At 40.5% G+C, this 13,956-nt stretch overlaps 1 protein-coding gene across 1 annotated transcript in view; it reads right to left on the reverse strand.

The window, feature by feature from the left end:
• Window positions 1–13,956, reverse strand: part of MEGF11 (multiple EGF-like-domains 11) — a 217,503-nt gene that overhangs the window by 24,585 nt on the left and 178,962 nt on the right. Inside the window, exons 16-20 of the mRNA XM_010572088.1 lie at window positions 12,937–13,065; window positions 10,470–10,598; window positions 9,634–9,762; window positions 6,988–7,116; window positions 6,597–6,830 (exon numbers count right to left, since the gene is read on the reverse strand). Of these exons, the coding sequence (XP_010570390.1) occupies window positions 6,597–6,830; window positions 6,988–7,116; window positions 9,634–9,762; window positions 10,470–10,598; window positions 12,937–13,065 (750 nt within the window). The remainder of the gene's footprint in view (window positions 1–6,596; window positions 6,831–6,987; window positions 7,117–9,633; window positions 9,763–10,469; window positions 10,599–12,936; window positions 13,066–13,956) is intronic.

A 13,956-nucleotide genomic window follows, 5' to 3' on the forward strand; every position in this document is an offset into this window, starting at 1 on the left:
TCCTGTATTATCATGGTGTGAAGCTCTTGACTATTAGCATTAAATATAAGACAAAAAAGCAAAATATTCAATTAATACAGTGTTATCTTTTTGAAGATCTTAAAAAAGTAATTCCTGACAGTCGAGTTGCTTTGCAGGTAAGGGAAGAAATGCAAAACGCAGGAAATGTGTGGTCTGCAACAGTTTCTTCCTTAGTTTAAACACATGTAAGAGCTACTGATGAGAATAACCCTTGTAGTTATGAAAAAATTAATTAAAACATTTTTGTTGCAAAAAAGATAGTTAATGTTAGAAATCAAGGTGCTATAACTGTACCAAGGAGTCCAAAACATTTTACATAGCTTTTTGTGCAAAGACTTAGTAAAAAAGAAAGCTGCAGCACTGAAAGGCAAACTTTGGCAGTTACATTGTTATGCTTAGAGACATCTTAACTATTTCCTCACTTTAACTTATGAACACATTTAGCAAACAAAGTAATTTACCAAGAAAGGCAACATATTTATACTGGCATTTCTAATGAAAACATCAAACCCAACCTGGTTCCAGCTTAATAACAAATTGATAGATATTTCAAAGTACAATCAGAAGAAAGGATGAAAAATTTAAACAGAAGCAGCATCATTTAAACAGCCAAGCCCTGTAAGAAGTAAATGAATGGGTTTTAATAAACCATGGGCTTGAATTTGAGGCAGAAAGGTTAGTTATAGGAAACACCTTCACATGGAAAGGGTAACGAAGTGCTGGGGTGGCTGCTTGTCCCCATCACCAGAGATCTTTAATGAAGGTTGGCAGCAGATGGGTGAGGAAGGACAGGGACCTGGCTGGCACTGTCTGCAGGAGGGGGGCACCCAGTCACCACTGGCTGTCTCTCCTTGCCCTTGGTGTTTGCATTCCTGTGAACATGAACTTTGCTTTGCTGACATCTTGTGGAGATCTAGATTTAGCATAATTTACTGCAAAATATCCTGTTGCAAATAAGTGGGTTTATCTGCAGGGTGTCTATTACATAAGTGCTGTGGCACACAGCGGAGAGAGGAAACTGCACATGCACATACATATCCGATCGAGCACTTATTTTCTGCTGAAATATGCAGAGCAATTTTTGAGGTCAATTCTATTTTGTAGTAATTGCAGAGCCTTTTATTTCTAGCTATTTTCTGAGGTTGTTGCTAACAAAGTATCTCAGATCAGGATGTGATTCCAGAACGAACTTCTTTCAGCTAGCCACTGCTCAGCACAGCAGCCAGGCTGCCAGCACTTTGCCATGTGCCCTAACTATAACTCTGTGATATTTGCAATAGAATTAATAAGAAACAGATATCTCTTGGGGTCTGCAAATGAGAACTGGGGCTGGAACCCAAACATCACGATCAGTGTATGCCCATCACAAACACAGCTGCTTACATATAGCCCTGAACCTGCTAATGAGGGATTGGCAGCTCACTGGGGAGCCGAGCTCATCCACCCTTCTTACAACCTGCGGTCCCAGTTAAATACAGACACTTGAATCCATGTCCTTCTGCTTTTTAGGTGAGTGCTGATGGCTGAGTTACACCAGCTCTCAGCTCTCCCTTCTCCCTTCCCTTATCTATCGTGCCCTCACTCAGCTGCAGGCAAGAAGGACCAGGTCAAAGGAAAAGAGGCACGGTCCGCTGCCTTTGCTGCAAGATAAGAGGGCACATACCAACAGTTACCGTGGGCCAGCTGACACATTACAAGTTCACACCCAGCTTATCTGGCTGCAGCTTGTTTCGTGCACCTGAAATGAGCTGAAACAGAAGCCTACCAGACTGCCCTGCTACTTAGCACAGTGCTGAATTAATGAACCTGAGCTCGTATACAAGTCTGCATCACCAAAAATCTTTTCTTCCTTCATTGCATGCAGCACCATATACTCGGAATTACTCCTTCTACACAGTTCCATTTGGTCGATACTTAAGTATCCACCCAGGCTGATTTACCTTGATAGCACAGTCCATTTTCTACACATTTATTCATGAAGTTCTTATAACTGCTGGCTGGAAATACATCAAATTCAAATCTAATGCTATCCCAGTTAAAAAAACCAAAACCAAAACCAAAACAAAAAAAAACCCAACACACAAACTCCCCTCTCTTCTCAAAGAGGAGAATTTTGTTCTGCTCTGAGCAGTAAGCAAAGACTTAAATGCCTAAAAGAAAGGGAATGATTTAAATTAAAACGAAACAAAAAACCCCCAAAGGTTATGTTAATGTTAACATGGGGAGACCAGTCCTGTGAAGGGATCCATGATGGCAGACTCCTGCTGTGAGGCCATCAAGCCTGAGGCTGTGCTCCAGTGGAAGACCCCTGAGGTCTGGATGAAGGCCAGAATGCTCTGTCACTTGAAAGACTGAGCTTCTGCTCCAAGCCAGCACTGTGGGGTGACACAAAGAGCATTCGTCCCCATCCTGCAGCGGCAGCAGGACAGCGTAGTGTGGAAACTGGGCACAAGGCCAACAGTGAAAAAAGAGAGTAAGCAAGCACTCTGCAGTAAATATAAAAACCCAGCTACCTCAAGATGCAAAATGGAAATGTTTTTCTTCTTTTTGTGTGGATCTTCACCCATATGGAGTGTCACTGCGGTGGCTGAAGACTCCAAGCAGGAGGGTTCACTCTGCCACCTCCTACTACACATCATCTGCAAATCATTTCTGTAAATGTCTTGTCTAGGCTGCAGGACCCATGATGCTCTATTTGTATCGAGCTTTGCTTAGGTTTTGGCTCTCAGCATAAGTTTCATCCATATCAGAAAGTTTGTTAAGACCTTGACAAGACCTCAAACATCAATTCAGCCCATAAACAAGTCTTTGTGAAAGTCCTGAAATCTCTGTTGTTCTCCAGCACTACTGCATAGTTTTCCCTTCTGTCCCCATCTCCTTGAACTAAACAACCTGCACTTTAACATCTGTTGTTGGATGCCATGTACCATTCTCATGCTGGGGAGCACCATTTTGATTTCAGGCTTATTTGGGAAAGTCTGCTCTCGGATCCATGTGCTGTGGTTAAGCTCTCCCAGCATGGGTGGTTTTCTTTCCCACTGGCTGCTGGGCAGAGTGTGTGTTTTGCTGCCACATCCTTCATCCACAAATGCAAAAGAGTCTAAGGGCTGCCCAGGGGGTTCCCTTTCCTTATAATCTCTCTCACACATGTGCACGGATTATCAGCATCAGAAGAGCTGAAGACATAAAGACCAAAAACATCCTCCAGAAATAAATTAATGTGCTGGAAGAAATTACTGCCTCCAGGAGCTAGGGATCTGCATATGTGGCTCTATTCAGAAACACCACCACCACTACCCTAACAAGAGCAAACAAGCAAAATAACAACAGCGGCGATTTGAGTTAGCCATAATGATACCACCCATATAGGGCTGGATAGTGCAGTCATTTTTCAGGTGGAATTCTTGCCAAAGTCCATGGGTTTACATGGGATTAAATTCATTGGACAAGTACGTCTGCATAGTATTCTGCCCTTAATCCATATACAAAACTCCAGGTGAAGGTTGAAATCCCTGTTACCTCTATGTAATACTGCTACTGTCCTTCAGCGTCCTCTGCAATACACAAATGCACACATGCGCTCATATACACACAGGTTGTTCTTGCCATCCAGCCATGCTATGAGTCTCTATTTCTTATCTGTGATCTTATCTTAGTATCCATCTCCCCATTTTCTGCTGGGGAAGACGCATGTCAGCACCTTTTGCTGTCTTTCTGCTCGATGGAAGTGGAAGGCTGAAAACAGCATTGATAAGGCCAAAGCTGGGAAGGTTACTGATGGGTAGAAAGTTTCAGTGGGACCATGTACTGGAGGACAGTCAGAATTTGGCAGGGAGCTTTCAGAAGCTTTTGTCTAGAATTTGTAAATGCCCTTCTAAAACAAAGACCAAAACTTGAAACAATGCTGATACCTGCAGACAATTTATAATGAGATGAAGATGAAGCAGTGTGATTTCTAACTCGTTAGTCTTTCTCTGCAAGCTCAGATAGCAGAGTTTTTCAAGTGGGAGGCGGGAAGAAAACTGTTCTTGTGACCTCCAGAAAGAGACAACGGACCCCACTCAGATGCAGCTTCCTGAGTGATAAAATTTATATTGCTACAAGGACTGCGCAAAGAAAGAAAGAAGAAAGAAGAAAGAAAGAAGATAGAAAAGGCCCAGTCTCTGCACTCCCATCACTGACTGAGATTAACAGGAAGGAAACGTTATGCAATTTCTTTCTAGAGAAGCCCATACAACACCACTGACCTGGTGCTGTTTGGCATTGCAAGGACCTGGTACTTCAGGTTTTTTACAAACTGAGCTGGCACAGAGCAGCAATGGCACAAGGGCAAGAATTAAATTTACTGTCATTGCCCAAGGACCAGAAGAGATCCAGGTTCAATGCAGCTGATTCCCTCAGATATTTATGATGTATCCAGGAATTCAGCCATCCCCAAAATACTTCTTTTCCTCAAGTACTTAAGTATCATGTGGCATCAGGAGCTCTGGGATAGGTGGCTGCACCTGAAAGGAATGTGAAGAAGGTTGTATAGGGAGATGCAATGCCTACAAAGACATAACCTGCAAAGACAGTCCAGCGCTATCAACGTCTTCAAACTTTTTCTCTGTGGCTGAGGAGGAAAGTCATCTGTCTATGTTAACTTTGAAGGATGAAAGTATCCTTTCTCAGCATTAGCCTTTTTTCAGACTTCTTGCAGAGTATCAGACTGGGATACCATCAGGTTAATTGGGAAGTCTCCATTCATGGTAAAATATGGAGAAAAAACAACTGACAGATTTTTGTTCCCTTGTCTGAAAGGAGAAGCTCAATTACTCCAGTCAGGAACTCCCAACCTCAGCAATATTCCTCTCCTTATTTTGAGCTTTGTAAGTTGTGCCTTTTAAGCATGCTGGGTTACACATACATTAACTAGAAAAGCACAGAAATAAATGAGGTGAAGCAGGCTTTGTAAATAAATGGATTAAGCGCCAATATGAAAGAAATGGATCGCTGAAAAGTTCATAACATTTTTCCATGCCAGTGGCTTTGATCTGCTCTCTCGGAACTCGGAGCCTCGCTGCTGCTAAGATGTGCCACAGTTGTCTTTTGCATGTTCATGGTCTGGCTCTTCAAATGATGTTGAAATGACAAATTTCAGGCCAAATTATGCCGGCAACTAGCCAAGGATCAGATGATCCCTCTCTGGCAACACTTTCATACATTTCTTACCCAAATGGACAGCTTAAGCAAGAGCCTGCAAAGCTAAAATTCAAAAATAAGAGGGAATGGGAGGAGGTCCAAGGCTGATTATTTTCCCCACCTTGTAGCTATCAGAAGGAATGCTCTAGTATAGGCCTGAGTGGTTTAAATATGAGTTTAGTCAATGGTGTTCAGCAGACAGCCCCTGATGTGTAATATGCCGTCACAGGAAACCATGTCCCTGATATGAGGACTGAAGTCATGGTGCCATGAGAGAAACTCCTTGATGAGGTCCCAGCTGTACCCAGGCAGTAATATCGTTGGCTTGGTGGGAGAGGCTCGTTCCAGGTGCATCCTGGGCAGGGAAGTCCAGAACGAAGCTTCCAGCCATGCCACCCCGAGACAACACAGAAGCCAAGTCAGAGTCAGAAACAAGTGGCTGAGCCTCGTGCATTTAGACTAGAAAGCAAAAAGAAAAAGGCAATGCAGGACTGGGAAAGCAGAACTGCTATGCCAACCTCTGCCTGTTTCAGGAGCTTGTATTTACTTGGACTTACAGTTTCAGCCATTTAAAGGGAAGTGAAGAAGTGAAGTGCAGTCACAGGGCAGCAAACCTCGAGGAGATTCCCACTAGAGACATATTGGAGGAAACAAGAAGGAAGTAAAGCCATGTCCTGTCTGGCATCCTATCTGATATTGGCCATAGACGAATGAAGAAGAATGACGGCATTAAAAAGGAGATCACACCCTCCAAAGTTTAGCCAGTCTGTCAAGAAAAGCTGTCCTCCATAGCAGCAGCAGAAGATAGAAAGAAGCAAGAAATGTGATTTTTTTTTTTTTTAATCTTAAAGAGCCTTCCTCTTCATCTCCCCTGCTTTTATCAGCTCCTGTGAAGAAAATTCACACCAGCTGTCTTAGATGACGAGGACTGGTCTGCACACAGAAGGAAGTGACAACGAATAGGACGCCTCAAATCACAAACTGCAACATAGACAAAAATAAAACCTTATGATTGACCCAGTCAATCCCATTCCTCAAGCAAAAAAAGTTGTCTTTTGAAGGTTTCACAAAGGGAAAACTTCTCTGCACTGCAATAGGAATGCAGCCTATTTAAAAAAATGGAGTTGATGTATTCCATGCAGCATATTTCTTGCCTAGGTATATCCTGTATTGTGTTAAGTAAACTTTCATATATAAAGCAGCTTAAATCAGTTTTAAGTTATATTTGCTTTCCTGTCCCTGTTAAGTATTAAAAGATCATGGTATTCAGGGGAAGAACAGAAGTGTCATTATTTTTGAGGCTCAATAACGCATGTTATACATCACAGAAGCTCATATTTCCCCAACATACAGGAATATGAGTCTATATTTGATTAACATAAAAAGACCCTTACCAGAAAGTGAGTAATCTGTATTAGTCATCCTCATGGCTGGAGTATAAGATACACTTGGCATGTCATGGCCCTTCTCCTTCTGTTTCCGTCGATACCACACAAACAGTGCCAGCAAGACCATAATAATTAGAAGGAGAATAATAATTCCAATGATTGCTCCCACTGAGTGCCTCTCTGATCCAAGAGCAGGGCTAATTTTAGTATAGGGGTTTAATTCTTCCATCATAAGAGCCGCTGTTAAAAGTAATTCATAACACACTGTAAATTGAATCGTGCATTTCATTTTTGAAATACTATTTTTTTTAAAGCAAGTACATCATTGGAGGGGGAGAGAGAGAAAGAGAGAGAGAGAGAAAGAGAGAGATATTTTACAGATAGAATTTCACTGTACCTTGATCACATCGGATTCCTTTGAAGCCTGGACTGCAGTAGCAAGTACCTGTGACGTGGTCACATGTAGCATTATTCATGCATTCACATAGTTGTTTGCAACCATAACCAAACGTTCCTGGTGAGCACTCTAGGAAGCCAAAGAAAAAGATTGGAAAGAATTCTGCTTTTTTCAGGAATGGGTGAAATGCTTGCTGTGGATAATTCAGCAGAAAAGTCTCCCTGGTTTCAGTATCTCTAGGATAACACTCTAGTGTTAGATTATTATTATTATTATTTTAAAGCAGGAGATAAATGTATTTCATGTACAATTTGGGGTATTATTAAGCTGTAACTTTCTGGAAAAGTCATACAAGACTTCAAAAGGATGAAACCAATAATATGTACAGAGACTTTAGAAGGCTTGATATATATTACAAGGGTACAGAATTTAACAGGGCAAGAGCTCAGAAGCTGTAGACAGTATCTTGAAAGACCATAGCATTCTCCACCAACACTGCATATTTTTTTTTCATGGGGGTAGCTGCAAAGAAAAGCTTTAATGTACCTTTATATGAACACAATAGACTTTTACCAAACATATCCCGCATGCTTTCATACTTATCCCTACTAGTGTTAGAAGATGAATATAACATTGTAGGTGGAATTACAGAATTGAACATCTGAATGGTTTGATTAGCTCTGCTTCTGTACTAGGATTCCTAATATAGGAGGAATTTATCCTGTCCTTGTATTTCTATCAAAGACAAAATGATTGAATGTCCAGCTGAGAAATTTATTCATACAATTACCATGATGGGCTATTACAATAAATCTGTAGGCAGCTTGCTATACTTCTTAAGGCACTATTCAATAATAAATTGAAAGAAACAACTTCTGTCACATCCTACTTATTTCTGTGGAGAAGGCACATTATTGAATGCATGCACACTTGCTATGATTCTTTAGAATACATATTGTTTGTTTTAAGATGTGATTTCTTGTGTGTTACTGCAAATGTTTTGCATAGCATGATGATACCTTCCCAATGTCAGCCTCTAAGTAACTTTTAGTAGCCAAAATTTAACATTAAGTAATGAACAGTAGCCAGTATCTGTATAATGATTTGCAGTGTGTATTAAATTTGTATCTCTTTATTTCATCTGCAGGTTCCCAAACATGGAAAAATAAAATTATTACAATTAATGCTCATTCTGCTATTAACCTGTAGCCTATTTAAAATTAATAAGGCCTAAATTTTTGGCCTGCACCACAGAAACGATGTCTGCATTTAGGCATTTCATCTGCAATGCAGTGTGACTGCCCATTCAGCAGGATTTTGAGAAGGAAGGAGTTTTAATGAAGAGATACATTTAGATTAAGTAGTAGAAAAACAAATAAATACATTCGTAGTTTGGATAGAAAAGAAAGCCTCAGGCTTTGTACAGAGGTCAAATTATAAATGTAGCTTCTTGTATAAAGTCTGCTATGATGCAGTTCTGCTATGGAACTTTTTAGCTTCCTATTTTTTTTATGGCTGCAGTTAGGGTCTACACAAATTCACAGTAAGTTGGCCACTTACAGAGTTACAGTGGTGCCATATGTAATCCCCACGAGCATGCAAATTTGGTCCTGAGATACATGCTTTGCTGAATGCAAATATGTGCAAAAAGAAAAGATGTTCATGAATTTAATTATATGTACAAATACTTTCATAAAGATCCATGTAGTAAGCTACAGTTAAGAAGCTTTCACTTGCAAATCTAGCAGGAAGGTTACTGTATTACCTTACTGCCAAAAAAGGGAATGAAACCCTGTGGAATTAATGCCTTGGTAAGGTGAGACGGATTTCACCCTGCATTTAGAATCCAAGTAAGTGTGTGAGAATTTTCTTTTTATTTACTATACTGGACAAACAACTAATTACTCAACTACAGCACATACCGTTTCCACCACCCTAATTCTTTGTTCTTAAAAGAATCCATTCGGCGCGACATGCTAAATAAGTCAGCAAGACATCAACAACAATTACAGTAAAATATGCCAGTACCCTTGCAAGGTAATTGAAGTTCATTGTTAAATACTTGTTCACTACTCAAGTTAAACACAGATCTTTCAAAAAATGGCAAGCAACCTTTTTCTCCTTGATCTGTTTTCATTGTAAAGATGAATCTTTATTTGGCCCACATCTATAGCATAACAACTTATGCAAGAAAGCCCCAATACTCCTTGGAAGGCAGAGAGCAGAAAGGGCTTCTTTCTTTTAACCCTTCTGTCTTCTTTCATGCCCAGGGAAACCTGATGCTGCTGTTCTCAACAATGTTAGCAAGGCATGAAGCAGCTTGGTTTTTTTCTATTAATTAGGTACAAGATGGTCAGGAAGGCTACATCGAGTCAGCACTGAGTGCAGTGACTTGCTTTTATCTCACCTAACTTTAGACTGGGAATGGAAAGGCGTAATTACAGAGGATTCACTACATTTCTTTATGCTTAAACAGACTGTCCAGCTTTTCAGAGATGCCTTCTTCTCCCTATGGATTATATAAGGTGCCTAGGGTTACTCTCTTGCTGACATCAACACCTCATTTAAGAGCCTATTTCTGCAAAGAATTCTGAAATATACCCGCCCCTGGAGAAACACAAAAATGGAAGTCATGTTGCTACTTACTTTGCTCACATTGTTTGCCTGTAAATCCAGTCCTGCACGTGCACTGGCCAGTGATGTGGTCACAGTCCGCTCCGTTCTGACACTGACAAACATTGGCACAGTTTTTTCCATAAAAAGCAGCTGGGCAACCTTTCAGGAATCAGAATAAGGAATGACTAAGAAATAAGCTGAAACACAAACTCAGATGCATTATCAGCACAAAATAGGTAGGCTTATAAATCTATGGATTTTCAGCCTCTGTATATTTAATAACATTTATTTGATCATCTAAATGTAGAGATACTACAACAACCAATTTTCTTGGAGTTTCTCATATCTTACAGAATTGCCTCTTAAGTGTTTCAGAAGAACAAAAACTTGACCCATCTATACAAACTACTTTTTCAAGAAGTAAAAGAAGATGGCTAAACAGAAACTCTCTAAAAGGCCAGAGATCAATCCTTTACTTGCAAGTGAAAGAGCCTTCTTAAAAGGCTCACCAGAATTTGATCTCCTCCTTCGTACAGTGCTGACAATTTGGCACTAGTAGGATGAGAAATCTCAAATATTTTCCTAAATCAGAACACATATACTGGGGCTTTAACAAGCAGGGACATAGACTGTGCAAATTCTGGCGACGAATCAATAATCTAGATGATCGGTCCCTCCTTTATCGAGTGCCAAAGGCATAAAACCTTGAAAAGCTTCAGGCCTCTTCTCTTCGGGGTGATGTGAAGTTATCACAAGTAAGAAGCCGGTGGTTTAACAGGGAAGACTGCAATACTTGTAAGAGACACGAGGTAGCAGCACATACTTTGACAGATTCCCTGGCACAACAGTGTCTCTGAAAGGCTTACGCTGTGTGCAGTAGAGCCCCGTCCAACCATGAGTACATCTACATTCTCCATCGTAAGGGCTGCACATTGCTCCATTGTGGCAGTTGCATGAATGAAAGCAATCAGGACCCCAAAAACCAGTGGGACAAGCTATGAAAATAAGAAAGATTTGTCAGCTGACAAAAAAAGCAATGATACTGTGTTACTGCTGCAGAGGAACAACAATAAAGGGAGAACCTCTGAGACACCAGCAAAGGCAGAACTTCGCATTGCAGAGCTTGGCATCGCTGCGGAGACTCCCTGACAATGACTGGTCCTTCCAAGACCACGACTGCTTTGCAAACCCAGGTGCCAGCCTGCAACCTCATCCACGCTGTCAATCCCTGGCACAAGGGATTTCTTCCCCGTGTAGGTCAGGTGGCAGGATCAGGTCTTTGCTGCGTATATGCACTGAGAACGACTGAAACAGGGACCCTCAACACTATATTAGTCTAAGTGCTGCAGCCACTCTCCCTGCCTTACTCGTATTATCTCTGAAGACAATTTAGACAGGGCTTTACGATATGGAGGTAATTTAATTTTCTTTTTGATATTCTGGAATTCTTGCATAATAAAGCACAGCTATTCATGGTTTACTTCTGCTATGCAATCAACTACTAAAATTACCACATTCGTTTGAAGCATAGACTGCTACTCAAATTACGTAAAAATGTAAAGAAAACTTCTTACAGTATGAATTCCCATCCACAAAATCAGATTGCTTTTGTTGATGGGGCTAATATTAAATTAAAATCTCCAGGTCTATTACATATTTCAACAAGTACAATATTACTACATTTTCAAAAGTTATTTTAAGCCTCCCTCCAAAAATGAATGCAGTAAGTTACAGTTATTAGCGCCAGACTAAAAGAACCAAAATGATGATAACCCTTCAATATAACAACTATATTTTTGCTTTAAAAAGCACTTCCCATTGCTTCCTATTAAAGACATGAATTAATAAGGCATGGTTCCCAGGAAACCTGAAAGTACAGAAACTGTGCCTATTTCCATGTCTGCCATTGGCTCCAATTCTGATGATAAATGCAAGTTCCTGGCATATGACAGACATCTCTAAAGCCAGAATGAATAGCAGAAAAAACCTGCCATGACGTATATCAAACAAAAGGTCACTGAACTCACACAATGTAAAGCTGAACAGGATTTGGCCTAAAGTATTCATGCTATGAGCAACCAGAAATACTTTTACAATGCCTTTGCAAGCCAGAGCTGCAGGGTCTGTTAGTGTCTCCAGAACTGGCTCTGGAGTTGGGGCTAAAATTAAATCCTTTGCAGTTACATCTCTTGGTCATTCCAGGTCAACTGGTATGGAGGGAGGTCTGACCGAAATAGCTCAGTACTGGACTCGGGTACGTGAGGCCAGGTGCCAACAGGAGCCTGGTGTGAAGCCAGGTTCACCTTGGGAGATTTACACTTTCTTTACAAGAAGGTAACTGAGGAAACAGTCAGGTTCCGACTTCCCTCATCCAAAATACAAAGTAGCTATTGCCAGGTCCTTCTGCTTGCTAAACTGGAAATTGTTGCTGCTAAACTGGCCTGCCTCTGTAAGAAAAACCATCTTTTTTCAAGGTTAACAGAAACTAGCAGTAATTTCCCAATCACATGGCTAAATATAATGAGGAATCTGTGGAGCCTTCTGTCTTTTTTTCTTTTTTTTTTTTTTTTTTTTTTTTTTTTTTGAGTGAAAGCAATATTCTGCCTGTGGAAGACACACAATAAAAGCAAAATTACAGCCGTCTGTTTTTATCCGATTCCTACTTTATCACTTGAAGTTTAATATATTTTACTCTGGAATGCTGTCTAATATGCTAGTTGTATCCTGAATATGAAGTAACATTTCTGAATGATAGGATATTGCTTCCCTCTGTGATCTATCTTCAATTAAGGGATGCTCTTAGGAAATGACACTTTGGGATCAGCAAATGCCAATCTTCTACCTGGGCAATTTTCAAGAAGAAATCCTCCATCCCTCCAAGCCCACATTGACTTTTACAATTAAATTACATTTAATAGAAATATTTCAGCTGCCTAATTTTTCAATTCTGGGGGCTTGGTACATGAAAACATTTACTGGTTAATAATTTCTAATGTAATAGCTGAAAGAAAATGATTTCAAAAAATAAATAAAAGGGAATTCAGCTAGAAATTAAAAGGGAGCATGGAGCTTTCTTTTCTGATGTGATGCTTGTGACCCCCCTTTCCTGTAATAGAAACTAGTAACGGCTTCTGCAAATTCCAAATGCAGAAACTAATTCAAGCCAAAACTAACTTAGATTAATTAAAAGAAATAAGCTATAAAGAGACTAAGGCACTAGCTGCTGTAATACTACAAGGATTTCCCCAGAATGTGTCTTTAACTTTCAGAAAACACTAAACAGGAAATATATGTTATTTTAAAGCAGAGGTGGAAAAATAACACTTTGCTTACTCTGAGAGCAGTCTGTCCCTATCCAGCCTGGAAAACACTGACATGATCCATCAATAGGATTGCACGTCCCGTTCTCGGTGCATTGACAGACCTCAGCACAGTTCTTCCCATATCTTCCACTGGGACAGACTGTGAAAATATAAGGTAGTTTACTGAAGGCTTTTCATGATGAATATGAGGAAGTCATAGGACGTAACATTTAGCAATTAGAGATAAAAGTAATTACAATGTTTTTCTTTGCTGAAGCCAAACAGGCAAAATCCTTCTGGAAAGAAGGAAAAGGCAGAAAGTATTCAAGTCCATTTTGTTTGCTTACATCCCAGGCATAAAGACAACAGGAAAAAGTTGTCTCGAGATCCATTTTTCTGCGGGAAAATGAATCTGATATAGTTAGAAGATTACAATTACTGAAGGGCATTATGGAAGGCTGAAAACAGGAGAGACAAAACAGAGAAAAGGGGTTACTGGGAGAGGAAGAGAACAGTAAAGTTGAGGAGAATTCAGAGTAGTAGCAAACAGAAATAAGTGGCTGGAAGGGATTGATCTGGGGACTTGGCCAAGGGGGTCCCTTGGTGCAAACCCTGAAATAGGGTTCTGTGCTGGCTCGGAGGATTACAACCTCAACAATAAGAACAACAAAAGTAGGAAAGGAACATTTTAGGCTAAATATCAGCCTAGTGAAGAAGTCTCAAGAAGATGGAGAGCAACAGGGACTCTTACTTTCAGGCCTGTCACTAGAATCTAACAACTCCCTTGTACTGTACAACTGATAATGACAGTAATAATGGACCAAAAGCTGCAAACCTTACCACCTGGTATGATGGCCTGACATACTAGCCATGGGTATTGTACTAGGAGGCCAGTGCCCATGAAATGGCTGATGGCAGATAAGCTTGCAGGAAGAGGCTGAAAGAGCTGTAGTCCTTTCCTCTGCTATCCCACTAGCACCACAAAATGCATCATGCACCATGCGGCGCTGCAATATTGGGCATGCTAGAGTACCTACCTCATCGCTGTCCT

The sequence above is a fragment of the Haliaeetus leucocephalus genome, unplaced genomic scaffold (assembly GCF_000737465.1).
Source record: "Haliaeetus leucocephalus isolate CR32 unplaced genomic scaffold, Haliaeetus_leucocephalus-4.0 Scaffold339, whole genome shotgun sequence".
Lineage (NCBI taxonomy): Eukaryota > Metazoa > Chordata > Aves > Accipitriformes > Accipitridae > Haliaeetus > Haliaeetus leucocephalus.